Source organism: Mesocricetus auratus, unplaced genomic scaffold, assembly GCF_017639785.1.
Source record: "Mesocricetus auratus isolate SY011 unplaced genomic scaffold, BCM_Maur_2.0 Super-Scaffold_100691, whole genome shotgun sequence".
Taxonomy (NCBI): Eukaryota; Metazoa; Chordata; class Mammalia; order Rodentia; family Cricetidae; genus Mesocricetus; species Mesocricetus auratus.
The window spans coordinates 47,965,567-47,990,582 of record NW_024429267.1 but is presented as its reverse complement, the minus strand read 5'-3'; the positions used below and the strand labels follow the sequence as shown (position 1 = coordinate 47,990,582).

At 57.1% G+C, this 25,016-nt stretch overlaps 2 protein-coding genes across 9 annotated transcripts in view; both read left to right on the top strand.

Moving 5' to 3' along the window:
* Nucleotides 1–20,566, top strand: part of Nbeal2 (neurobeachin like 2) — a 32,041-nt gene extending 11,475 nt beyond the window's left edge. For 2 of the 4 annotated variants that reach the window (XM_013117001.3, XM_005074988.4), the window contains 52 exons: nt 456–544; nt 623–751; nt 852–933; nt 1,013–1,134; nt 1,311–1,393; nt 3,055–3,140; nt 3,231–3,513; nt 3,644–3,750; nt 4,074–4,154; nt 5,408–5,491; nt 5,851–5,949; nt 6,307–6,908; nt 6,990–7,122; nt 7,211–7,330; nt 7,505–7,811; nt 8,022–8,104; nt 8,196–8,288; nt 8,449–8,623; nt 8,747–8,880; nt 9,001–9,160; nt 9,360–9,462; nt 9,613–9,766; nt 9,858–10,016; nt 10,204–10,363; nt 10,582–10,688; nt 10,856–11,371; nt 11,830–12,008; nt 12,099–12,258; nt 12,889–13,026; nt 13,113–13,466; nt 13,552–13,701; nt 13,826–13,983; nt 14,307–14,431; nt 14,511–14,646; nt 15,002–15,162; nt 15,260–15,576; nt 15,683–15,778; nt 16,087–16,211; nt 16,301–16,441; nt 16,570–16,700; nt 16,803–16,912; nt 17,002–17,119; nt 17,217–17,314; nt 17,548–17,664; nt 18,178–18,267; nt 18,349–18,458; nt 18,596–18,863; nt 19,055–19,171; nt 19,264–19,422; nt 19,503–19,651; nt 19,918–20,053; nt 20,147–20,566. In XM_013117001.3, the coding sequence (XP_012972455.1) occupies nt 456–544; nt 623–751; nt 852–933; nt 1,013–1,134; nt 1,311–1,393; nt 3,055–3,140; nt 3,231–3,513; nt 3,644–3,750; nt 4,074–4,154; nt 5,408–5,491; nt 5,851–5,949; nt 6,307–6,908; nt 6,990–7,122; nt 7,211–7,330; nt 7,505–7,811; nt 8,022–8,104; nt 8,196–8,288; nt 8,449–8,623; nt 8,747–8,880; nt 9,001–9,160; nt 9,360–9,462; nt 9,613–9,766; nt 9,858–10,016; nt 10,204–10,363; nt 10,582–10,688; nt 10,856–11,371; nt 11,830–12,008; nt 12,099–12,258; nt 12,889–13,026; nt 13,113–13,466; nt 13,552–13,701; nt 13,826–13,983; nt 14,307–14,431; nt 14,511–14,646; nt 15,002–15,162; nt 15,260–15,576; nt 15,683–15,778; nt 16,087–16,211; nt 16,301–16,441; nt 16,570–16,700; nt 16,803–16,912; nt 17,002–17,119; nt 17,217–17,314; nt 17,548–17,664; nt 18,178–18,267; nt 18,349–18,458; nt 18,596–18,863; nt 19,055–19,171; nt 19,264–19,422; nt 19,503–19,651; nt 19,918–20,053; nt 20,147–20,248 (8,196 nt within the window). In that variant the 3' untranslated portion in view covers nt 20,249–20,566. The remainder of the gene's footprint in view (nt 1–455; nt 545–622; nt 752–851; nt 934–1,012; nt 1,135–1,310; nt 1,394–3,054; nt 3,141–3,230; nt 3,514–3,643; nt 3,751–4,073; nt 4,155–5,407; nt 5,492–5,850; nt 5,950–6,306; nt 6,909–6,989; nt 7,123–7,210; nt 7,331–7,504; nt 7,812–8,021; nt 8,105–8,195; nt 8,289–8,448; nt 8,624–8,746; nt 8,881–9,000; nt 9,161–9,359; nt 9,463–9,612; nt 9,767–9,857; nt 10,017–10,203; nt 10,364–10,581; nt 10,689–10,855; nt 11,372–11,829; nt 12,009–12,098; nt 12,259–12,888; nt 13,027–13,112; nt 13,467–13,551; nt 13,702–13,825; nt 13,984–14,306; nt 14,432–14,510; nt 14,647–15,001; nt 15,163–15,259; nt 15,577–15,682; nt 15,779–16,086; nt 16,212–16,300; nt 16,442–16,569; nt 16,701–16,802; nt 16,913–17,001; nt 17,120–17,216; nt 17,315–17,547; nt 17,665–18,177; nt 18,268–18,348; nt 18,459–18,595; nt 18,864–19,054; nt 19,172–19,263; nt 19,423–19,502; nt 19,652–19,917; nt 20,054–20,146) is intronic. The other 2 variants (XM_040739592.1, XM_005074990.4) reach the window with 1 other exon arrangement.
* Nucleotides 20,567–20,721: 155 nt separating this feature from the next.
* Nucleotides 20,722–24,542, top strand: LOC101830603 (death domain-containing membrane protein NRADD). Of its 5 annotated transcripts, none has more exons than XM_040739598.1 (6): nt 20,722–21,007; nt 21,261–21,306; nt 21,927–22,075; nt 23,490–23,679; nt 23,763–23,902; nt 23,982–24,542. In XM_040739598.1, the coding sequence occupies exons 3-6, from the start codon at nt 22,033–22,035 to the stop codon at nt 24,296–24,298; spliced, it is 690 nt and encodes a 229-aa protein (XP_040595532.1). In that variant the 5' UTR covers nt 20,722–21,007; nt 21,261–21,306; nt 21,927–22,032; the 3' UTR covers nt 24,299–24,542. The 5 variants fall into 5 exon arrangements, with proteins under 5 accessions (XP_040595532.1, XP_021085697.1, XP_005075044.1 ...); XM_040739599.1 differs by lacking the exon at nt 20,722–21,007 and adding an exon at nt 21,054–21,119; XM_021230038.2 differs by lacking the exon at nt 21,261–21,306 and having other exon boundaries at nt 23,595–23,679.
* The last annotated feature ends 474 nt before the right edge of the window (nt 24,543–25,016 follow it).

Sequence of the window (25,016 nt, the reverse complement as noted above, 5' to 3'; positions counted from 1 at the left end):
CGGGCTGTTGTGTAAGGATGCTGTAGTGTTGAGGTCTCCGTGTGACTTGGGCACCTATCCAGCAGTGCCTGTGCATCCTGGTGCACGTAGTGCCAGAAGGTTCTCAGGAGGTGGTGGCTGCAGAACTTGGAGAAGGTGGCAGGGCAGGACACACCCCAAAGCTTTGGCTAGAGAGCGGGTAGCTACTGAATGGGAAATCAGCAGCAGCCCTAGTGTGGACCATAGCCACACCCCACTTAGGCTCCTCCTCTGCCTGTATCAGGTCTGCGTGGGTCCCAGTCATAGAAAGGTGGGAACAAAGACTGAATGGACTGAGAGAAGCAGACAAGGTCCTGGAGGTGACCTGTGGATACCACAGTCCTCTGAGTGTGACCTTCCAGTTCCTGTCCTCCGGGACCCACCCCACCTGCCATTCCTGTCTCTTCTCTCATTCTCTTGAAATCCTTTGTCAACAGAAGGACCTTGGCTACCTGCAACAATGGCTGAAGGCCTTTGTGGGTGCCTTCGAGAAGAGTATCTCATTATCCTCTCTGGAACCTCGAAGGTAAGGTTGGATTTGCCTCGAGGTCAGGGCCAGGCAGGTAGGCTGCCCTTGGCACTCAGCACCTCTCCCTTCTCACAGGCCAGAGGAAGCAGGTGTGGAAGTCCCCCTGCTCCCGCTAGATGCTCTGCATTTGCTGGTGGAGCAGCTGGACCAGGCCGACCTGGAGCAGGCCCTGCTGTTGCTGAAGCTCTTCATTATTCTCTGCAGGTGGCTTTTCCCTAGTGTCCTCTGAGGGTGGGCAGGGACAGGGAGTGAGGGCCGCCTAGGACATCAGCATGACCTCTCCTGTTCTTCTCCCCCACCCCAGGAACCTGGAGAATGTAGAGGCTGGTTGGGGCCAGGTACTGGTGCCCCGAGTGCTGGCCCTGCTCACTGGATTGATGGCTGAGGTGAGGGGCTGCCCAGATAGGGTGGATAGGGCTACTGCAGGTATGGCTGGCTGATGCCCCTCTCTCTCCCACACCTCAGCTGAAAGGATCCCCATCACAGGAGGACCACAGGACCCGGCTGGAGAATGTGACCCTGCATGCTCTGCTCCTCTGCGAGGGGCTCTTTGACCCCTACCAGACCTGGCAGCGCCAGCACAGTGGGTGAGACCCAGCCCTTAGGCAGGGTGACCTCCAGGAGGACGGGCAAAGGAAAGGGATGGGATGCCTGTGTGCAGGCTGGAGGAGAATGGCCAGTGACTTGACCAAGCAGAGGTGAGAGTTCAGCAGATGGGTCCCAGTGCGGGCTTTACCCCAACTCTCCCCACCCCCACCCCCAGGGAAGTCATCAGCCCCAAGGAGAAGAGCAAATACAAGTTCCCTCCAGCTGCTTTACCCTGCGAATTTGGAGCCTTCTTCCAAGGTCAGGCTCCACCCAGTCCTGCCCCCACACCTAGGTCCCCTTCCTGTGGTTCCCTAATGCCATCCACTGGACAGGGACTCCCTGGTGGTCTGGCCTGGGAGAGTCAGGAACTTGCAGCAGGCAAGCAGGGGTAGAGAGAAGAGAAAGGGCATGCTTGGGCAAAGACATTTTCTCCTAGGCTGGAATGAGGAATTTCTATCAGGTCAGTGTTGACCTGTCCCCTGAATTTCCCATCTTCCTTCTCTCTGGCTCCTCCCAGACACTTGTACCTTCTTCACCCCCTGCCCGTTCTCTCTGCCCAGGTAACCCCTATCTAGGCTCTGTCCTCCTCAGGCCTCTCTGTCCTCCTCAGGCCTCTCTGTCCTCCTCAGGCCTCTCTGTCCTCCTCAGGCCTCTCTGTACTAGCTTTCTCCTATCTAGGCTCTGTCCTCCTCAGGCCTCTCTGCACTAGCTTTCTCCACCTACTTCTTCACTCTTTACTCCTGGAGGTGTGTCGCCCAGAAGCCCCTCTGGCCATTTGTTCTCCCTAGCTTTTTTTTTTTTCTGGTTTTTCGAGACAGGATTTCTCTGTATTGTTTTGGAAACTGTCCTGGAACTCGCTCTGTAGACCAGGCTGGCCTGGAACTCACAGAGATCTGCCTGCCTCTGCCTCCCGAATGATGGGATTAAAGGTGTGACAGCAGTTCTCCCTGGGCCTTCTCTCTCTCCTCTCATTGGAGGGACAGCAGGTAGCACTTGATGTAGTCAGAGCGGGAAGTGACTGGACAGAGACAAGCAGGGCTGTGGGAAGGTGGACTCTTTTTGGAAAGTCTAACAAGTCAGTTGTCCATGACCCCAGGAGGGGAGATCCCTGGGGAAGCCTGCTCCATTTCCTACAGCCTAGCACTCTTAGAACCACCTAGATTTGTTTCCTCCCATTTGTAGGAGCCTTCAGTGGCAACCTGATATCCTCAGGATTGACTCTCATTCCTTCCCACTTCTGTCCCCAAATCCCTAGAATGTCACCAGTTACTCCTCCTCAGGGTATTGGCCCAGGCTGTGTCCTCTCTCCTTATAGAACAATTTTATCCTTAGGTCTTGACTCAAAAGTCCCATTGCAGGGAGGCCCCAACCCCACCCACCCCACCTGTGCTGCACAGTGAGACTCCGGCGGGACCCTTTTGTCCTTTAGGTTTCTCTTCATTGCCTGACACCTGGTCCGGCTTGGCTGAAGCAAGGCCACATGTGAGGCCATGAAAGCCCCTAGAAGTCCCCAGTGGGGGAGGGGAAATGTCAGTACAGAGAGCAGAGCACCAGAAGCTCCACTGTCACAGTGGGAGAAGGAATAGACTTGTGTCTGAGAAGCTAAACCTTGTGTCTCTGTGGGAAAGCACAGTGGCTGTGTGTCACTCCGGGACACTGCCATCTTGGGACATAAGGATCTAGGAAGCTGCCTAGGCTCTCAGGGCTGGACCACATGTCCCTCAAGAACCATCCCCCTACCATACAGCCATGTCATTTTAGGCCCATATCAGGGGAGGTTTCCTTCCTCAAGTCTGGGCTTTTGCCAGGCTCAGCTTCTACCCCACACCCCCATGGTGGGATACCCCACCTCCTGTGCAGTCCTTTGGCCCATAGCCCCACGACCTTGCTGACGTTGTCCTGCTCTGCCCACTACTCAGAGAGCCTGCAGGATGCCGACTGTTTGCCTCCCACGCTGCTGTTGCGGCTCATTCACCTCTTTGGTGCTGTCCTCGCAGGAGGAAAGGTATGCTGGGTAGAGAGCCCGTGGACCAAGGGTGGCTCTCTCAGCACCTTGCTCCTATGCGAGTCCGCCGCCATCTTTCCCCACCCACAGGAGAACGGACAGATAGCTGTGAGTGCCGGCTCTGTGCAGGGACTGCTAGGCGTGGTGCGTGGCTGTGGCCGAGGCCCAGCTCAGGACCTAAGCCAGGTGCTGCTGGCCCTGGAGGCACTGGTGGGCGCAGTGCATGTCCTGCACGCTAGCCGAGCACCGCCCCGAGGACCAGAGCTCCGCGCCCTGCTTGAGGGCTACTTCCACATCCTTAATGCTGACTGGCCAGCCAGTCCAAGTTCAGGCCCTGAAGAGGCCCTTGTCACCCTGCGGGTCAGCATGCTCGGTAGGTATGGGCCCCCAGGCCCTTGAGGAGGGGAATGTCCATGTACTGGTGGTAAGGCAGGATTGGGCAGCAGGAGAGGTGGGGTGTGCGAGAGCACTTGTAGGGGAGTCTGACCTTGACCCCTCCATAGATGCTATCCCCATGATGCTGACATGTGAGGACCGGCCAGTGCTACAAGCCACCTTCCTTAGCAATAATTGCTTTGAACATCTTATTCGCCTCATCCAAAACAGCAAGGTGGGTGGGGTTTCACCTGGGGCAGGGAGGCCTGGAACCCAGGGGGAATCACATAGACATCCCAGGTTTCTGCTGAGCAAACCTGGCTGTGGCCTGTATTCACTGGGAGGGCCTGGGACCCGGACAGGGTTTGTCCCTTTGGGTTTTGGCCCCACTCTGATAGGAGAACTTTGCCTAGGACCCAGTAGGCCATTTCCTACTGGTGCAGAGCCCTGGCAGCAACCCCTGGTCCTGCTCTAACCTCTCCTCCTCCTCCTCCTCCTCCTCCTCCTCCTCCTCCTCCTCCTCCTCCTCTCCCTCCTCCACTCTGCCCCTCCTCACAGCTGTACCTGCAGGCCCGGGCGCCCCCTGAGGGGGACAGTGACCTGGCCACCCGGTTACTGACTGAGCCCGATGTTCAGAAGGTACCGCCCTGAGCCACCCACCCTGGGCTCCTTCTTTGACCCTTTCCTGTACTCTAGGATGGTGGATGAGTAGATGTTTGAGGCTTGACATACCTGGCAGCAAGGGTGACTCTCCCATGCCCTCTTTGCACCCCACCCTTCCAAGGCCCTACCCTAGAGACTGGAGTGGACGTGGTCTCTTGTTTGCCTGGTGTTAGAATTGGGTGCTGGGATGTAGCTGGAAGGACCCTTCGAAACCCTTCACCACCTACTCTACCCCCTCTCAGAAGAAGACACAAGTACAGACACTAAGCGCTTAGGTTGTAATCAGGGGTCCCCAGAGGGGCCATTTCTTCTGTGGCTCCTGAGTCCTGTACTAAACAGATCTGGTCCCTGATAATGTATCCCATGCCTCACTGTCCATAGGGGCTGGAGAAGCTGTGGGGTATCAGATGGGGGCTCCACACCTGGGCCCCCAACCTCTAGAGCCTCTGGCCTGGCTTTGTCTTTATGGAGCAGCCTCATGTTTATTTCCTGTGGTGACTTTCTGAGAGTCCACCTGTCCATGCAGCTCCAAATCAGGCAGGGCTAGGTGACACCCCCTCACACACACACATACCCTCAATTTTATTACCAGATAAGGAGATAGGCCTGGAGAAGGGAAGATTGTGTGAGGTCACTTTTCAGGGGGACTGGGTAAGGCTGGGAGCAAAGGGCCCACAGGACTAAAACATGTCTTAGCACTTGATGTCAAACTCTCAACCAGAATGGGTAGGGGAGTAAGCAGTGTGCCTCTGACTGTTAGTTTCAGCTAGGCTGGAAAGGGATGGGAGACAGGGTAGGCCTTGGAGGTCTCGAAGGTTCTTCTGGCTCTAATGCCCTGTGATTGATTGCCCCTAAGCCCCTAAATCTCTGTCAATCATCATGGGTGATGGCACACTTTTGATGGCTTGCTTGCATGTGTTTGTCTAACTTGGGTGGGATGTGGGGACTAGTAAATTCATGGGGGAGGACACAGAGGCAGTCTGCACCATTGGTCTATCCTTTCCCAGCCTAAGTTTCTTCCCAGGCCTCTTTGCCAGAGGTAGTCTTGCCCAGCTGCTCTGAGAGCACTCCAGTTCAGGGCAACACAGCCTGTGGGGCAAGAGAGGGCCTGGTGTTCACTGGGGGTTGCTAATCCAGCAGATGCCCTGGACCTTGGTGTGCGTGGCCCTGCACCCCTTTTACTACCAGGTACTGACAGCTGCTTCTCCTGACTTCCCCTCTACCTCAAGGTGCTGGACCAGGATACAGACGCCATTGCAGTCCACGTGGTCAGAGTGCTCACCTGCATCATGAGTGGCTCCCCCTCGGCCAAGGTGAGAATACTTCAGACTTTCTGCGATAGGAGTCGGAGGTGGAGTTTGTTGTCCTCATGTTTCCAAAACCGGCCTGTAAATCTTGTTCCCTAGAGAGCACATGACTGCCATCACCTCTGGGGTGTGGCTCCACATGCTTGGTGGGTGTGGTTATCAGTGTGTCCTGGAAGCTGGGACCACCATCTATAGCCTTCTGAGATAAATATATGCTACTCCTCCATCCTGTATGTCGTCCTTGTCCCTTTCTGTACTGTAACCTACAGGCAGAGCTAGACAAAGAGTTCCAAAAGTGGAAGGTCCCCATGGGTGTGAGTTGGCCACAGATCCACAACTTTGCTTCCTTCCACGCTACTTTTCAGGAGGTGTTCAAGGAGCGCATTGGCTACCAGCACCTGCAGGAGGTCCTGCAGAGCCACGGGCCCCCCACTCATCGGCTCTTGCAGGAACTGCTCAACATGGTGAGGACTGGGTGGGGGCCTGGGTCCCAAAGTCAGCTGGCCTGAGGCAGGCCCCTAGCCTGGAAGACTGTTAACTGTGGCCGGTGCAATGTGAGCTATGGCTCAGTCATAGATGTCAGTGCCCTGAGGTGAGACCCCTACACTCTAGACCTCAGAACATTCATTCCAGGAACATATAGTTAGGGGCTTGGAACAAGCTGAGTACTTGTTTTAGCGGCCACGATCATCCATGCACTTTTGGCAAGGCACCAAGATGGGGTGGCACATGTTTCTTTCCCCTACTATAGGCAACAGGAAGTCTCCAGCTGGCAAGGGGCCACAGGTGACCTGGGACTGTCACATTCTTTCCACCTACAGGCTGTGGAGGGTGACCACAGCATGCACCCGCCCCCACCAATCCGCAATGAGCAGCCAGTGCTGGTGCTGATGCAGTGGCTGCCAGCATTGCCCACAGCTGAGCTGCGCCTCTTCCTGGCACAACGCCTCTGGTGGCTCTGTGACAGCTGCCCTGCCAGCCGTGCCACCTGTGTGCAAGCAGGTCTGGTGGGTTACCTGCTAGAGACACTTGGCACCGGGATGGCCCTGGGAGCCCGCTGCCAGGAGCAGCTGTTAGCGTTGCTGCAAGCTTTGGGCCAAGTGTCTCTAAGACCCTTGGAGCTGCGTCGCCTGCTGCGCCCCCCGCCAGGTCTGGACTCAGAGTCACATGGAACTGAATCTCAGAAGGCTCAACATGCAGGTGCCATCATCCGAGCGCTGTCAGGCATGGCCCGACACCGGGGTCCTGCTCGTGCCCTGCGCTACTTTGACCTCACACCTAGCATGGCAGGCATCATGGTACCACCTGTTCAGCGATGGCCGGGACCCGGCTTCACCTTCCATGCCTGGCTCTGTCTGCACCCCACAGAGACAGCTCCTACCTCAGCTCCCAGCCGACCTCTCCAGCGGAAACAACTGTACAGGTGGGTAACTGCCCAGGGCCAGGGACCCACTGCCAGGGTGAGTAGGAAGAAGCAGGCATGATTGGCTTGCCCCCCCCTCAGCTTCTTCACCAGCAATGGCTCAGGGTTTGAGGCCTTCTTCACGGAAGCTGGGACCCTGGTGGTAGCTGTGTGCACGCGGAAGGAGTACGTAACCCTGAGCTTGCCTGAAGTGTCCTTCGCTGATTCTGCCTGGGTGAGTCCGCACCCTCTCACATGGCCTGCGTGGAATGGGGGACGCCAAGGCTCAAGTGTGGCTTGAGTCACCATGGCTTCTCTTACAGCACTGTGTGGCCATTGTGCATGTGCCTGGGCGCCGACCCTTTAGTCAGAACCTGGTCAATGTCTTCAAAGATGGTCATCTGGTCAAGACAGCGCCTCTCCGCTTCCCTTCCCTCAGTGAGGTGAGCTGCACAGGGTTTGTGGGGGCTTGGGTCAGGTGGGGGGACTTGGACCAGTGTGGACTGGAACCCCTGTGTGTCTTCAGCCTGCACTCTCCATGGTTTTGGAAGTCATCATAAGCTGGATACAGGTGGACTCGCAGGCACCTGACCAGTCTCCCAATCCTGACCCCGCAGCCTTTCTCCTCCTGCTGTATCGGTTCTGCTGGCCACCGCACCACAACGACCACCACAGGGCTCCCCACTGCCTGGCCTCACACTCAGCCCTCCCTCACTCGCTCCCAGTCAGTCCCAGCCTCCACAGGCCTGGGCTGGGGGTCTGGCCTGGGGGCCCCTCTGCAGGAGGGCAGCATCAGCTCCACCCTTGCAGGCACCCAGGACACTCGGTGGGGAAGCCCCACATCTCTGGAGGGTGAGCTAGGGACTGTGGCCATCTTCCATGAAGCCCTGCAGGCCCCTGCCCTGCGGGTCCTGTGCATCCTGGGTATGTAGCACCTGCTGCCTGTCATTCCCCTGCCCTGGTCCCAGCCTCTACCCCATCGTCCCAGTTCCGGGGCATCAGACTTGCAAAGTGCCCAGGGGAAGGTAGCAGCCCTAGGAATCTGTCCCCTGGGCAGGCATTGGGGAAGGCAAGCCGTGGGTGGGGCTTGACCAGAGGCCCCGAGGTCTTAAGGGCTTGGCCTTTTCTCTGCAGGGCCCAATGAACCAGCACCCTTCAAGCCTGAGGGTGAACTGCACGAGCTTGGTGCCAAGTTGCTCCTCCATTATTCACCTCAGGTATTTAGGGACTAGGGAGTAGTCACTGCCCTTTGGTTCTGCCCTCAGGCTCCCACTTTTACTCTGTCACCCCCTTCTCCATTTGATCCAGGCCTGTAAGAAGAACATCTGTCTGGACCTGTCTCCTGGCCATGGGCTGGACGGCCGCCTGACGGGGCACAGGGTGGAGACATGGGATGTGAAGGTGTGTGTACAGTATACAGTGTGCATAGGGCTAGTTGGAAGCAGGGCTGGGCTCTGGCGGTGCTTGGGAGACCAGTTCAGGAGACCCGTACTTTGAGTCCAGGCTTCTAGGCAAGATGCTGGTGGGGAACAGCCCTCTCATCACTGCTCCCTCCTCCCAGGATGTGGTGAATTGTGTAGGGGGCATGGGTGCCCTGCTGCCTTTGCTGGAGCGAGTAGCTGTGCAGCCCCAAGAGGCCGAGGCAGGTCCAGGTGAAACGCATGACCTTGTGGGACCCGAACTGACCTCAGGCCATAACACTCAGGGCCTGCTCCTCCCCCTGGGCAAGTCTTCGGGTGAGTCCTGCATCCCTGGATTGAGGGAGAAGGTCCTGGTGTGGCAGTGGGGGGTGTGTGCGTGAGGTAGTAGCTTTTGGCATGCCCTTGACCAACCTCTGTCCTCTTCCTGGTGGTCGGCAGAGGAACGGATGGAGAGGAATGCAGTGGCTGCCTTTCTCCTGATGCTTCGGAACTTCCTGCGGGGCCACACTGTGAATCAGGAGAGCCTGGTGCAGTGCCAGGGACCTGCCATCATAGGGGCCCTCCTGCGTAAGGTGAGCCCTCCTGGACAGTGGCATCTGAGTGGCGCCTGAACGGGCAGGTTTGGTTGTGAGGAGTGGCGGGGACAGCAGGTCGGCAGGGCTGACAGCTCACGCAGCTCCTTCTTCCCTCAGGTCCCCAGCTGGGCCATGGATATGAACGTGCTCATGTCTGCCCAGCTGCTGATGGAGCAGGTGGCTGCTGATAGCGGCGGGCCCCTTCTCTACCTGCTCTACCAACATGTGCTCTTCAACTTCCACCTCTGGGCCCTCAGTGACTTTGCTGTGCGCCTCGGTAGGTGAGGGGCTTGGGAAAGAGGCCTGGCTGCAGGGCTGGGTAAGAAGTCACAGCCTTGCTCTCAGTAATCTGAGGGGACATATCTGACAGGGTCAGAGCTCCGCCCTGGGGTGTGTGAGGGAACGTGATGGTGTCTGGGAGGTGTGGCAGAGGCATGGCCTTGCCCTGAAGGAAGCTTTCTGTGATGTCCACTCAGGTCACATCCAGTACATGTCTAGCATAGTCCGTGAGCACAGACAGAAGCTTCGGAAGAAGTATGGAGTCCAGTTCATCCTCGACGCTCTGCGTACGCACTACAGGTTAGACTGGTGGCACCAGGTGGATGTTGGGGGCCTGGCACAGTAGTGCCTGGTATTGGAGACAGGACGACATGCTGCCCAGCTCACATGCCCACTTTCCCCCCAATCTTGCTTCTCTGACCTGCTGGCTCTGCTTGCTGGATCCTCTAGTCCACAGCGGGAGCGCCCCCTTGCGGCCGATGACCTACACACAGTACAAACTTCGCTTTTGGGTCTGGCACGAGAGTTCCTGGTTCGGAGCTTCTCAGTGGATGACATGCAGGTTGTGTTGAGCTTTTTGGCAGCCACCAGTGACGATGGCCAGGTAGGCAGGAGGTTGGTGAGGGTGAGGCTTGGGTGAGAGGTATATGGGCCATCTGGAGAACCCAGCCTGGAGTGACATTCTGTATCCTCAGGTGGTGGGCACACTGGACCTGTTGCTGGCCCTGCTTCAGGGTTCTCCAGCACAAGAGCCCTTGGCCACCTTCCTATTAGAGCCAGGGAACCTTGAGGTACTGCTCACACTGCTGGTGCGGCCAAGATCACCACCCCTTTTGACTGACAGAGTCTGCAAGGTATACCCAGCCCCCTCCTGACCTCAGGCTCCCATTCTCTGAGGCCCCTGGCTGGAATCTAGGGAAGCCTTGCACCAGTGAATAAACCACTTCCACGGACCTCTTCCAGAGCCACACACCTGTGCAGTGACTTCTCATCCTATGTTAAGTCCTCCGTGATGACGGCCCCTTGGTCTCCCTCACATAGATCTTGCGAAGACTGCAACAGAATGAACGGTTACCTGAGCGGAACCGCCAAAGACTCCGGCTTCGAGACTGTGGTCTCCAGGGTCTTGTTGCCAGCTTGCCTGAGGGGACCATCTCTCCCCAGCTCTGCCAGGGTCTCTACAAGCTGTTTGTGGGAGCAGGTATGACCTGGTTGGGACCAAGAGGCCCATCATACAGAGGGGAGGATGCATTTCAGTGGTAGAATTCTTACCCAGAATTTGCCAGAATTACCCAACACAGCAACAGACAAACAAAAAACAGCAGGCAGAGGGGCAACACCTATCAGGGGAATGGGACTGGTGGGAAGAGGGTGTCCCCTGGGTAACAGGATCAAGAAAGTTCCCTCCTACTGTATCAGTCCCTCAGGTTGCATCTCCAGAATGCCTGAATCTCTCAGATTTGTTGGCTGTGGTACAGCTGTCCCTCCAGGCTGACCTGAGCGTCCGCCTGGATGTCTGTCGTCAGGTGAGTCAGGAGAAAAGCTTGGGGAAGACAAGAGAAGGCTTCTGCTGTCTGGAGTTGGTTTTGCCTACCTGGGATCGGGGTGTCTTTGGAGGCGCCACTGTTAAGACCTTGGGATGAGGGTCGGGAAGCAATCAGACGGCCTCTAACTTGGTGCCCTGGCTCGGCAGCTGTTTCACCTCATCTACGGACAACCAGAAGTAGTGCGGCTGCTGGCCCGACAAGCTGGCTGGCAGAACGTGCTGACCCGGCTGTATGTCCTAGAGGCTGCCACAGCCAGCAGTCCCCCACGCTTTCTCCCAGAGCTGCCCACCACCCTGGAGCCAGCCCTGTCCCCACCGCCCACCGAGTTGCCTGCTGAGTCTTCCGATGTCTTCCTACCCTCAGAGTTCCCCTGCCCTGACCCAGATGCCTTTTACCAGGCCCTCTCCCCGTTCAGCACACCCTTTGACCTGGGCTTGGAACGGGCCAGTGTTGGCTCAGGCAACACTGCTGGCGGTGGCAGCAGCAGTGGGACTATTACTCCAGCCAGCCAGCCTGGCACACCTTCCCCACTGGATGGACCGAGGCCCTTCCCTACTGCCCAAGGCCGCCACAGCTCCAGTCTCTCCAATGTGCTAGAGGACGGAAGCCTGCTAGAGCCCACCATCAGCGGGGATGACACCTCGAACACGAGCAACCCCCAGGTGAGGTGGGCCCTCCTTCTGACATTGCATTGTGTCTGGAGATGACACTTAAGAAAAGCAGGGTTAGCAGTGTGACCTCTGCAAGGGTGTGCCTGATATCAGGACTGATATTCTCAAGTGCAGTTCTGTTGGGCCACAGTGGAGGAGAACAGCCATGTAGGGCCCAGACTTTAAAGGGCCTAGGGCCAGCCTGTCTCTTGCAGAGGAGCAGCCAGTGCTCTTAACTGCTAAGTTGTCTCTCCAGCCCCGCTTCTCCCTGAGAACTCCTTTATGAATATCTCCCCTCCTCCTCGGAATCCAGCAGAGCCCAGGCTTTTCCCCAGAGTTCAGACAGTGACTGAAGCGCCCGTGCCATTTTTCTAAGGCCTCTGCACGGTCTGGCTGTTTGTTGAGGGCTGCTGAGCTGGGATCCCTTCCCCACCCGGCCCGTGGCCCTTACTACCCTCCTGTACCCGTAGCAAACCCCTGAAGAGGAGCTGTGCAATTTGCTCACCAATGTGCTGTTCTCAGTGACGTGGCGGGGCGTGGAGGGCAGTGATGAAGCCGCGTGGCGGGAGCGTGGCCAGGTCTTCTCAGTGCTTACGCAGCTGGGGGCCTCAGCCACACTTGTGCGCCCAGCAGACTGTATCAAGCGCAGGTAAGAGGGTTGATCCGGCCGTGGTGGGTCTCTGGGAGCCTAGGAACCAGAGAAAGTGCAAAGCAGGTACTGAGTCCTTCTCTTGGCCAGCCTCCTAGAGATGATGTTGGAGTCAGCCCTGACTGACATCAAGGAGACGCCTCCAGGAAGCTTGGCCAACCTCACCCAGCAGGCACTGTGGCTGCTACGTCTGCTGCAGGATTTCCTGTGCGCCGAGGGCCATGGTAATCAGGAACTATGGAGTGAAAAGGTGCGACCACTCAGAGGGGCGTGAGCCACATGCATTCTTGTGAACCTGGGGTATTTAGTCTGGGAGATGGGTGAGTGCCCAGGGCAGTCCTGGACACATCAGCATGGACATCTATAGGCATGTCTAGTCAGGCTAAGGTTTGGGGTGGATGACAGTGTAGAGTGAAGCCTTTTCCTTGTCAGCCTCTTTGGTTCTTCCCCACCAATCGCCTGGGCTCTGCCACATTGTAGTCCCCAAATAACACACAAGCCGCCGTATTAATTATGAAGCTGTTGGCCTTGCTTGTTTCTTACTGGCTATCTCTGACTTAAGTATTTACCCATCTAAGTATTTCTCTTACCGGATAGACATCTTACTTCTCTGGCAGGCTACATGATGACTCCCTGTGTTTCTCCTACCCAGAGTCCTCCTGGACTCCTAGTCCCACCTATCTTGCTTCCCTATTGGCCAACAGTGCTTTATTGACATGTACTCAGGACTTCCCCATCATAACAGTGTTAGAGATGGCCGGATATACCTTACAGGACTGGTCAAGCAGTGAGGGCTCAAACCTCACCTAGCCTCCAGCTCAAACTACCTTGCCGTTTCCCTGGCCTTGTGCGGTAACGCTGGGAATGTTGTATGTGGCAGCTCTTTGAAGGTGTGTGCAACCTCCTTGATCGCCTGGGCGCCTGGCCACATCTAGCCAATAGTATACCGGCTCTCTGTGAGATGGCACAGATTGGCTTGCGTCTTGTGCTTGGCTACATCCTGCTGGAGGACCCACAGGTGAGCTTGCTGGTGGGCAGTGGAGGCAGAGGTGGAGCTGGTGGAGGTGTAGCGATTGGTGGCACCCCCATTGCCTTTCCCTACAGCTGCATGCCCAGGCCTATGTGAAGCTGCATACACTGCTGCAGACTGCAGTGCCGGCCCGCCGTGAAGAGGCATGCTACGTCCTCTCCAAACTGGAGGCTGCACTCAGCCGGGCACTCCACACCTCTTCCTCCGAGACGGAGCATGCACAGCCTCCGTCTACAGCTGTGGCGGCCTCTGAGCGCTGTTCGTGGTTGGTGCCACTGGTCCGCACGCTGCTGGACCGTGCTTATGGGCCCCTGGGACTGCAGTGGGGGCTGCCCTCCTTACCACCCACCAATGGAAGCCCCACCTTCTTTGAGGACTTCCAGGCTTTTTGTGCCACACCCGAATGGCGCCACTTCATTGACAAGCAGGTGCCTAAAGGAGGTGGGGATCAAGGAAGAGGAGTGGGGGCTGGGGCACACCCCAAGCACTGGTCTCCCCCCATTAATCCTCCAGGTACAGCCCACCATGTCCAAGTTTGAAATGGACACATACGCTAAGAGCCATGACCTCATGTCAGGCTTCTGGAATGCCTGCTATGACATGCTTATGAGCAGTGGGCAGCGGCACCAGCGGGAACGCATCCAGAGCGGAAGGGCCTTCCAGGTGTGTAGCCCAGAAGGGGACAGGGCTTTCTCACCTGTGTGCCTGGGAGACAGCTAAGAGGGCAGGGTAAAGAGTGGCTTGGAGAAACTGCAGCAGTGGGATTGACTTATTCTTGTTACCGCAGGAGCTGGTCCTCGAACCTGCCCAGCGCAGGGCTCGCCTGGAGGGGCTGCGCTATGCAGCAGTGCTGAAACAGCAGGCAGCACAGCACTCAACGGCCCTGCTACACTGGGGAGCATTGTGGCGCCAGCTCTCTAGCCCCTGTGGGGCCTGGGCACTAAGGTGGGCTGGACTTGTAGGGTGGAGGAGCTGGGCGTGGTACAAAGGGAGTGACGTAAGAGTGCCAGCTTGCCTTTGGCTCCCTGCTCAAGGACTCAAACAGAGACGTGTAACATGAATAGCAACAGCAGTCTTAGCCACGGCGGGTGGGAGGGAGTGGTGGGGAATGGTGGGTGTTGGTAGTAGCATGCACCTTTTATCCCAGCGCTCTGGAGGCAGAGTTCCAGGACAGCCAAGGCCACACAGAGAAACCCTGTCACACACACAAAAACATGAGTCTTGAAGTGGGGGCCCTGTAACGACAATTGCTGGTGATGTGTCTACAGGGTCCCTCCAGCCCCCCACTGGAAGTTGTCTAGTGCAGAGACATACTCACGCATGCGACTGAAACTGGTGCCCAATCATCACTTTGACCCTCACTTAGAAGCCAGTGCCCTACGCGACAATTTAGGTGAGTGTTGTGCTTGGTCCACCCAGCTGGCGTTTCCCATCATACCTTGCCCTAATTAAGTACAATCGACCTTGTACAGGTGAAGTTCCTATGACACCCTCTGAAGAGGCCTCACTGCCTCTGGCGGTGACCAAAGAGGCCAAAATCAGTGCCCCTCCAGAGGAGCTGCTCGAAGACCAGTTAGGGGAGGATGAAATGGCTGTGCTGGAGACCCCGTGAGTGGGAGGCCTGGGGGCTGGGCCGGGATATATACCTTCTGTGGACTCTCTAACCCCAAATTTGGAAGTTATTTAAAAGGGTGTGTGGCTGGGTGGTCTTTAGTAGCTAAGCATCTCTGAGCAAGGCTGAGAAAAACCAGAACAGTGTGGGGACCAGGGTGAGGGTGCGTGAGGAGAAGCAGGGCAGCAGGAGGGGTGACCTGACGAGCAGCCAGACGGACTTTTACATTCAGCTAGGGCACAGGGTCGGTGAGCACTAGGCCCTGGGCAACTCGTCTCTGTGAGGGAGGTGTGGACTCATTGTCAAGAAGGGACGCCCCCATCACTAGCTGAGCTGTACGCTGGCCCCCAGGATGGAGGCAGCGGAACTAGATGAGCAGCATGAGAAGTTGGTGTTGTCAGCCGAGTGCCAGCTCGTCACAGTGGTGGCCGTGGTCCCAGGACTATTAGAGGTCACCACACAGCACGTGTACTTCTATGATGGCAGTACGGAACGTGTGGAAACTGAGGAAGGTGCGATCTGGTGGGATTGGCGAGGGGATGGCAGAGAAGGGCCAAGGTCTGCGCTGGGCAGGAGCAGTGACTCCTTATACCACTGTTGGTCCTGTAGGCATTGGCCATGATTTCCGGCGCCCCTTGGTTCAGCTTCGTGAGGTCCACCTGCGGCGTTTCAACCTGAGGCGCTCCGCACTAGAGCTCTTCTTCATTGATCAGTCTAACTACTTCCTCAACTTCCCCTGCAAGGCGTCCGGCTCCTCAGCTTCATCTCCTTGCCAGGCTCCCAGGCCCCAGCCCTCCCCCATCCCATCCCACACCCAGGTACGGAACCAGGTGTACTCGTGGCTCCTGCGCTTGCGGCCACACACCCAAGGCTACCTAAGCAGCCGCTCCCCCCAGGAGATGCTTCGTGCCTCGGGACTCACCCAGGTAAGAGGCCCAGGTGTTGTGTCTGTGTGGAGGGTGAGGTGGGAACTTTGTAAGTTGAGGGTTCTGGACAATGTCACTGCTTATCCTTTGCCATCCTGTCCTCCAGAAATGGGTACAGCGAGAGATATCCAACTTTGAGTACTTGATGCAACTCAACACAATCGCAGGACGCACCTATAATGACCTGTCTCAGTACCCTGTGGTGAGGGCCCCACTCTGTATGCATACCCTGCCTCCTGCTCTCTGATTCGTCAATGCCAGCTAATGGGCGAGGCCCTAAGCACGGCCCTGAATAGTTCACCCATAACCAAGGTCTGGCCTCCTCCCCTGCCCTCTTTTCTTCCTGCTGGGCCCTGGTCTCCCGGAAGGAGTGTCCATCTGTGCTCCTGCAGCCTTCCGAGTGGAGCTGTGAACAGGCTCTACTCATCTTCCCAGGGTTGAGGGCAGGGCAGGGTGGGCTGGCCAGCCATCAGGGTCTTCATGCAGCTTCTTCGCTGGGTGGGGGGCCAGTTCCCCTGGGTCTTGCAGGACTACGTGTCCCCAGTCTTGGACCTCAGCAATCCAGCTGTCTTCCGGGACCTGTCCAAACCCATCGGTGTGGTGAACCCAAAGCACGCCCAGCTCGTGAGGGAGAAGTGAGCATGTTGTGGGCAGGGCAGGGCTCAGTGGGCTGGGGTTGGGTGGGCGAAAGGCTCCCGCTGACTTCGGTGGCCTGTGGCTTCAGGTATGAGAGCTTTGAGGACCCAGCAGGTACAATCGACAAGTTCCACTACGGCACGCACTATTCCAATGCAGCAGGGGTGATGCACTACCTCATCCGTGTGGAACCCTTCACCTCCTTGCACGTCCAGCTACAGAGCGGCCGGTACGCCCAGGGCTGATGGGGGGTTGGAGAGGAGGGGGACACAGCCTTGCTGGCAGCTGCTTGTCTGCCTCTGTTTTTATACATCCGTCTGTATTTATCATGTGGCCTTGGCTGTGTCCCTCCACCAGCTTCGACTGCTCTGACCGGCAGTTCCACTCTGTGGCAGCGGCGTGGCAGGCACGCCTGGAGAGCCCTGCTGACGTGAAGGAGCTCATCCCAGAGTTCTTCTACTTTCCCGACTTCCTGGAGAACCAGAATGGTAGCTGCAAGGCACTGGCTGTGGGAGTGGGGGCCTGGGCACGAGTGCCCATGTGGTGTGGCCAGGGACACACGGGACACTGCTAGCCTTCTCCTCTGCTAGGCTTTGACCTGGGCTGCCTCCAGTTGACCAATGAGAAGGTGGACAATGTGGTGCTGCCCCCATGGGCCAGCTGTCCAGAGGACTTCATCCAGCAGCATCGCCGGGCTCTGGTGAGGGTGACTGCACACAGACAGGCAGCCGGAGTTGGGCTGTGGTGGGGTTTGCAGTCCTAGGACTGACAGCCACTCCCTGCCCTCAGGAGTCAGAGTATGTGTCCACCCACCTGCACCAGTGGATTGACCTCATCTTCGGCTATAAGCAGCGGGGCCCAGCAGCCGAGGAGGCCCTCAATGTCTTCTATTACTGCACCTATGAAGGTAGGCAGGGCGCTACGCGGAGGGTGGGCCAGGGCGCAGATGGAGTGGCAGTGCAGAAGACGCAGAAGGAGCTCTGACTCCTTTGCCTCCCTCTCAGGGGCCGTAGACCTGGACCATGTGGCAGATGAACGGGAACGGAAGGCTCTGGAAGGCATCATCAGCAACTTTGGGCAGACCCCTTGTCAGCTGCTAAAGGTAAGAGCTGCTTGGAATACAGTGGTCAAGAGCGCCCATGTCAGCTGGGCGCTGGTGGCACATGTGTTTAATCCCAGCACTTGGGACACACAGGCAGGAGGAGCTCTGTGAGTTTGAGCTAGCCTGGTCTACAAAGTGAGTTCCAGGACAGCCAGGGCTGTTACACAGAGACACTGTCTCAAACGAAACAAAAGAGCCCTCATGTCAAGGTGCTGACCAGCTCTCCTCTCCAGGAGCCACATCCAGCCCGGCTCTCGGCCGAGGAAGCAGCCAGTCGCCTTTCTCGTCTGGACACTAACTCACCTAGCATTTTCCAGAACCTGGACCAGCTCAAGGCTTTTTTTGCTGAGGTGAAAAGAGGGCAGGAGCTTAGCTTCTTCTGGGAGATGGGTTTAACTACACCGTCCTTCCCTCTTGTGGGGCCAGACAGGAATACTAAATGCATTAACTGACTTAAAGGCATCTTGTGGACATTAGAGTAGGAGGAAGGGGGCTCTCTTGAGGAGGGCCAGGACAAGTTGTGACTTCTAGAACAATCTCTGAGAAGCTGAGTGGGGCCAGGGGTCTGGATGGAGGGACTCTGGCCTAGGACCCTTCCTGCATCCTCACACAGGCTTCGCTTTCTCTCCGGTCATTGGGCTGGGGCCCGGGAGTAACAGATGGAGGATCAAGGCTGAGCCTGAGGTCTTCCTCTGTCTGTGATGCCGTTCTACATACTCAATGCCGTCACTCAGCCTCTATATGACACCCACTCTGCACCCCTGGGGGTCAAGGGCAAAGGAAAGAGGGTACCTGTTGAGAAGACTGTCTCGTTGGGGCTTCTGCTGCCCCTCAACACAGCCAGCCCCCTCATTTCTCTGCAGGCCATCAGTGAAGGCGTACCTCTGGTGTTAGCGCTAGTGCCCCACCGGCAATCCCACTCCTTCATCACCCAGGGCTCCTCAGACCTGCTGGTAAGTGAGCTGGGCAGGGCTCCTCCTCAGCTCATCCCTCCTGCCTTCCCCTAACCCACCTCAGCACCCTCTTTCCAACAGGTGACTGTGAGTGCCAGTGGGCTGCTGGGCACTCATAGCTGGTTGCCCTATGACCGAAACATCAACAACTACTTCACCTTCAGCAAAGATCCCAGCATGGGCAACCCCAAGTAAGACAGAGGCGTGAGCCATGCGCTATGCCTGGACCACCTCCCCACCTAAACGGAATACAGACCAACGGCAAGGGAGAGGTCCGCCAAGTTTCTTCTCTGGCCCAGCCTCCCTTACTGTCTTCTCATTGGCTTAGGACGCAAAAGCTGCTGAGTGGGCCGTGGGTGCCAGGCAGTGGCATGAGTGGACAAGCACTGGCGGTGGCCCCCGACGGAAGGCTGCTCTTCAGTGGTGGTCACTGGGATGGCAGCCTGCGTGTAACTGGGCTACCCCGTGGCAAACTGTTGAACCAGCTGAGCCGACACCTTGATGTAGTGACCTGCCTTGCGCTGGACACCTGTGGCATCTACCTCATCTCAGGCTCCCGGGACACCACGTGCATGGTGTGGCGTCTTCTGCAGCAGGTGTGTATGGAGGGCAGGCCTGTGAGGCTCCTATAGCCCAGACCAGAAGTCCAGCTGCTCCTCAGGGGGCCCTCAGGGCTGCCCCCCCCCCGGTCCTTTCCTCTTACTCCCGTGAGCAAGTCTGGGCCTCCATCGCCCTCCAACCCTCTGGCTCTCTTGCCTGAGTCTTAAGCTAGCCCTGCTTCCCACAGGGTGGCTTCTCGGTAGGGCTGGCACCAAAGCCTGTACAGGTTTTATATGGACACGAGGCTGCAGTGAGCTGTGTGGCCATCAGCACGGAACTTGACATGGCTGTGTCTGGATCTGAGGTGTGTGTGCACGCGCCCCAGGGAGGCTGTTTGCTAAGGCACTGTCCCTGGAGCCTTCAGTTCTCTGCTCAGCATCCTACTGCCTTCCGTAGGCTGGAACTGTGATCATACACACTGTACGCCGAGGTCAGTTTGTGGCAGCACTAAGGCCCCCAGGTGCCACACTGCCTGGACCTGTGTCACATCTGGCACTGGGGTCTGAAGGCCAGATTGTTGTACAGAGCTCTGCTTGTGAACGCCGTGGGGCCCAGGTACGGGGACCGGGTACCCAACAGAGACACCGGGGCAGCTGGCACAGTGGGGCAGTTGCTGATGTCCCCATTTTTTCCAGGTCACCTACTCCTTGCACCTGTACTCGGTGAATGGCAGATTGCGGGCTTCATTGCCCCTGGCAGAGCAGCCTACAGCCCTGGCAGTGGCCGGAGACTTTGTCCTGCTGGGCACCATTCAGTGCTCTCTGCACATCCTCCATTTGAACAAGTGAGCCCCGCTTGTAGCTCCTGGCCCTCTAGGTGGTAGTTGTTGGCACAGGTAACAGGGAGAGCACTCTACCCAGTGGCGCGTTCTTCCAGGTGTGTTACCCAGGGGGATTCCCTCAGCTCCACGGTTGTGGGGTCTTACGAATCCGGGGTTGAGTTTGGGCAGCCTTACAACGAGGAGAGTAGATACAGGATAACGCAGACGTCTGTTAGCTGTGTTTGGGCTCCTTGGTCGTTTCTTACTGTGTGTCTACCTCCCTGCTCTAGACTGCAGCCTGCTGTGCCTCCCCTGCCCATGAAAGTGCCAGTGCGCAGTGTGTCTGTGACCAAGGAGCGGAGCCACGTACTGGTGGGCCTGGAGGACGGCAAACTGATCGTCGTGGGCGCCGGGCAGCCTTCCGAGGTGGGGACAGCAGGCGGGCCAGGCCCGGAATCCAGTAGGGCGGGAAGAGGCCGCCAGGCTCACGGCTTCCCATCCCACCCCTGCTTTTGCCAGGTGCGCAGCAGCCAGTTCGCACGGAAGCTCTGGCGCTCCTCGCGGCGCATCTCCCAGGTGTCCTCCGGGGAGACCGAGTACAATCCTGGCGAGGCTCGCTGAACCTGCTGTCTAGGTGCTGCGACCGTGCCCGAGCACGACGCCCTGCCCACGAGACTGCTGCACCAGGGGGTGGGCGGGGCCCACCCTCCAGCTCAGGGATCGGCAGATGGCGTCACCAGGAAGTCCCGCCCCTCGCCGGCTGAGGGGAGACCTAGCGCCGGCCTCTGAGGCCGCAGCTGCATATTTTGCACAATCTGGGGGGGGGTTCCTACTTTCAAGCCCCATGTTTCAGTGAAGCACAAAGACCGCCCGTGGCCTTAATCCCTAAAGGTGACTTCCACTGCCCATCCTCAGCAATAAACTTGGCCTAGTTTTGTAGCCGCTTGGTTTCTTGAGTATACATGTGCCCGCCTTCTCGGCCTTCTGTGGCCACCATTCTTAGTACCCCGCCACCCGGTCCGGCCTGACATGTCATTCTTCCTGGGTAGGCTGGCCTCCGTGTAGCCAGCCAAGCCACCTCTGTCCTTGCCAGCCGTTTCCTGGCTCTTGGTTCTCAGCTCTGACGGTCCATCGCGTGGCTTTTGCAGGCCGTTTGCGCGCACTGGCAACCAGGCCTGCGTCGGCTCTGTGCTCCAGCGTGGGGCGGGGGCGAGACCGCGCCCTCGAGCTCAGCCCCGCCTCTTCATTGTCCTGCTCCCCTTTCCAACACCCCCACCCCCGCCTTGGCTCACTCTTTCTTGGGCAGACCGGAACCTGCCCTCTCCCGCTGTCTGCCCGGCTGAGTGTACCCTGGCACCCTTGGAGGGGTGGCCGCAGAAGGTCAGGAGGGGTGGGAGTGGCGAGCCAGGTTCTTGCTAGGTGGAAGGGGACAGAACTTTCTTTCTCCCACCTCGAGTGCCCTGATCCTACGGGTACCAGCGTCTGTGTTGGGGTGTGTACAGGCCTGCGGGGGCTGCTGAATTGTTTCTTAGAATCTTGGGCTTAGAGATGGGTGGGGAGGCCGGGACGAGTTCCAGCAGCTCAGGATGGGTGGGGTAGATTCCAAGGCCTGTCTGCTGCTACCGGTTTACAGGCCCACACACCAACTAGGATTCCGGAAGCCCCCCACTCCCAGTGTGGTAAGTGACACAATGGTACCTAGTCCTTAAAGGGGCCGCCCACCCCCGAGGCTTACCTGGCCACACCACAGACACAGCATGTGGTGGACCTTTGGTTAAGCCCCAGTAGCGTCGGTCGGGGCCCTGGGGGCCCTTTCTGAGTCTCTTCCTTCTCCGGGAGGTCTCTCCTCCCTCTCTCAAATTTCCAAATGAGAAAAGACTAACCTTAGGTCCCCGGATCTACAGGTCCGTGGCCTTGCTGAGCCCATTAAGGTCACTCAGCCCTGACCAGAGAGGGCTGGCACCGGAGCAGAGTGGGAGCCTGGTCACTACAGGAGGTCCTGCCTTGGGACCTCAGGATGTTGGGTTTTGGCAGATATGTGTGAGCATGAGGTCCCTAGGGGTGCTTCAGCATGAGATGGAGTCACACTGCATTTATCCGCGCTCTCCTTAAGTCCCTGGACTCAGCCTAGGTGTTTGCCAAAGTCTTTGAGGTAGGGTGATTTCTATCCTGAGCTGTACCCCAGGCCCCCAGCTCAGCCACCTCCAGGCCTGCTCAGCCCTGGCGTGAATCATGATGGAGTGAGCTAGTTATAGGGACTTCTGACGACACATCTGAGGATCGCTTTGTGTCCCCACAGAGTTCCTCTGGACCCAGAAAAGCAGCCCTGTGGCTCCTTCAGCTCAGTGCTGTGCACGACTCACCTTCAGCAAGAAGCAGCCCAGCAGGCAGTGCCTGGCAAAGCCATGCTCTACAACGTCAGCCACAGCAAAGGTGTGGTCTACACAGGTACGCATTCTTTGACCCAGATCCTAGGTAGCAGGCAGACTGGGAGGTGGAATAGGTCATGTGCAATCCATTCACCATTGAACCTCTCTACACTGGGTACAAGGACTGGTCACTAGACGTAAGGCCGAAGAAAACACCAGTATTTACTTCCAGTTAAGTTTTGTTTGGTTTTTGGTTTTTCAAGACAGGGTTTCTCTGTGGCTTTGGAGGCTGACCTGGAACTAGCTCTTGTAGACCAGGCTGGTCTCAAGACTCACAGAGATCCTCCTGCCTCTGCCTGCCGAGTGCTGGGATTAAAGGCGTGCGCCACCAACGCCCGGCTTCCAGTTAAGTTTTATTTTTATGGTTTTGTGAAAACAACACACATCAGTGAGGTCTCACAGACAGTCCAGTGCCACCACGTAAACAGGTGGTGTAAACAGAGAATGAAGAGAGGAATTTTTTTGGTTTTTCGAGACAGGGTTTCTCTGTGGCTTTGGAGGCTGTCCTGGAACTCGCTCAGTAGACCAGGCTGGCCTCAAACTCACAGAGATCCGCCTGCCTCTGCCTCCCCAGTGCTGGGATTAAAGGCGTGCGCCACCAACGCCCAGCAAAGAGAGAGGGATTAAGGAAGGCTTCCAGAATAGATAACTGTCATGTTTTTAGAAGGATCCGGTATAACACCAGAACACAAGTCTAGATACAGCTAGATGGTGGTGGTGCACGCCTTTAATTCCAGCTTTAATTCCAGCACTTGTGAGGCAGAGACAGGTGGATTTTTGTGAGTTTGAGGCCAGCCTGGTCTACATTTAGTTCCAGAACAGCCAGGACTGCTACACAGAGAAACCCTGCCTTGGAAGATGGCAAGACACATCTGCATCATCCAGTGGCAAGCAAAGGGCCAGTCACCTTAAAAAATTATTCATGTGTACATATGTACCTGTACATGTATATGTGTACATATGTAACTGTACATGTGTGCATATGTGTACATGTGTACATATGTGTACATGTGTACCTGTACATGTATATGTGCGATGTTGCCTCCAGAGGTCATAAGAGGGCATCAGACCCCCTGGAGCTCGGGTTCCAAGTGGTTGTGAGCCATCCAGTGTGCTGGCAACGAAACTGTGGTCCTGCAATGGAGCAAGCACTGTTAACCACCTAGTAAGCATGTAGGGTTCAGAGGACTTGTAGAAGTCAATTTCCTCCTTCTACCATGTAAATCCTGGGGGATCACTCAGATTGTCATGCTTGGTGGCATGTGTCTGTCTGCTGAGCCATTCTTGCCAGTTCAGGGCCAGCCAGCTGTGGATGCCATGCTGAATCCTTAACTACCTGGTGAGCTCTATTGCTTTTGGAACTTTCTGCCAAGATGGTCTGGGTGAGGCTGCTGTGGCTCCCCGTCTTGACCACTTCGCCTTTGTCTTCACAGATACAGCCCTGAGGGGGCAGGGTAGGGACAGGGACACAGTGTGGGCAGGCGCTGAAGGTGCCCTGGCCCCCAACACCTCCTCCCCGTTTCCCCCCGAGCCTCCAGGGGCCTCCGGCAGCATCATCCCCGTCTACTGTGCTCTCCTAGCTGCTGTGGTCCTCGGTTTGCTCGCCTACGTGGCCTTCAAATGGTAGGTGGTCTGGGTACTGCCCTGTGGCACCCGCATATCTGGACCCCCAGCCAGCTCCTTGTCTTGCCCTCTGCCCCCTACAGTTGGCGCTCACGTAAGCAAAGACAACAGTTGGCCAAAGCTCGAACCGTAGAAGTTGGAGACCCTGACAGGGACCAGCGGCATGGTGACAGCGGTGTCTTCATGGGCGCTCACAGTCTGGAGCCCTGTATCCCCGGCCAGGGTGCGCATCTTTCGTCAGCCGGTAGCCCTTAGTGTTTAGTGCTCTCACCACCCACTGACGGATCTCATCTCCTACCCAGGACCACACCCTGACCCTGGCTGCCGACTCTACCTGCATATTCCCCAGCAGCAGCAGCAGGAGGTCGAGCGGCTCTTGATGTTGGGTGAACCTGCCAAGGGCTGGCAGGGGCTGGCAGGCCAGCTGGGCTACCAGGCTGAGGCTGTGGAAACCATGGCCAGTAGCCAGGTGCCAGCCTACACCCTGCTGAGGGACTGGGCTGTCCAAGAAGGAAACAGAGCCACCCTCAGCGTGCTAGAGGACGGCCTGGCTGCCATAGGCCGAGAAGATGTGGTCCAGGTTTTGAGCTCACCAGCTGAGGGCTGCTCTGTGGTGTGAGTGACACCCCCGTGCTACCCGCACTGGCACTCCTTACCATTCTTACCACCTCAGGTCCCCTTCTTGAACTTCTGGCTTCGGTCACTTCATGTCCCTTCACCTTCCTTTCCAAGACAGAAAGCGGGGTATGGGGGACGGGAAAGAGTGGGGCACAGCTCTGCCAGCAGATCCCTGGTTCTGCTTCCCTTCATTTAGCTCCAGCTATTTTTTAAAAACCACGTATTAAAGGCAACTTTGACTTGTGTTCTAGTCCATTCGGCTCCTTGGGCCTACAAGACAATTGGATAGCTGTGAAAAGGAAGTCCGTAAGATAGGGAGGACCCTCTCCATGCAGCAGCTGGGATAGCAGGCACTTCCGTACATGGGCTATGGGGTTCGTCCCTGCTCTTCAGTATTTGGATTGCATTAGGAAGCCAAGTGTCCTTCGCTTAGCAAGGGGCATGTTAGTAAGTTCCCTATCCCCGAGATCCCATGTGCATCACAGGACCCTTGTGACCTGTGCTGTGACAGGCAAGAGGTAAGATAGTTGTGGCAAGCTACGTGTTGAGGACTTCAGGTCATCTTTAGACAAGAAAAAACATTTCAACACTGGGACTCTGGGCTGGGGGGTGTAGCTCAGTGGAAGAGTACTTGTCTAGTACACATGAGATTCTTAGATTCAATCTCCAGAGCTACAAAAAGCAAAAAGCAGACTGTCACTCAGGCAAAGGAATTCCAC

Bases quoted from the DNA above. Each gene is read 5' to 3' on its own strand.
- LOC101830603 (XM_005074987.4), top strand. From the start codon at position 22,033: ATGCTCTACAACGTCAGCCACAGCAAAGGTGTGGTCTACACAG. The intron at 22,076-23,489 runs GTACGCATTCTT...TTGTCTTCACAG, and splicing joins CAAAGGTGTGGTCTACACAG to ATACAGCCCTGAGGGGGCAG. The intron at 23,680-23,762 runs GTAGGTGGTCTG...TGCCCCCTACAG, and splicing joins GCCTACGTGGCCTTCAAATG to TTGGCGCTCACGTAAGCAAA.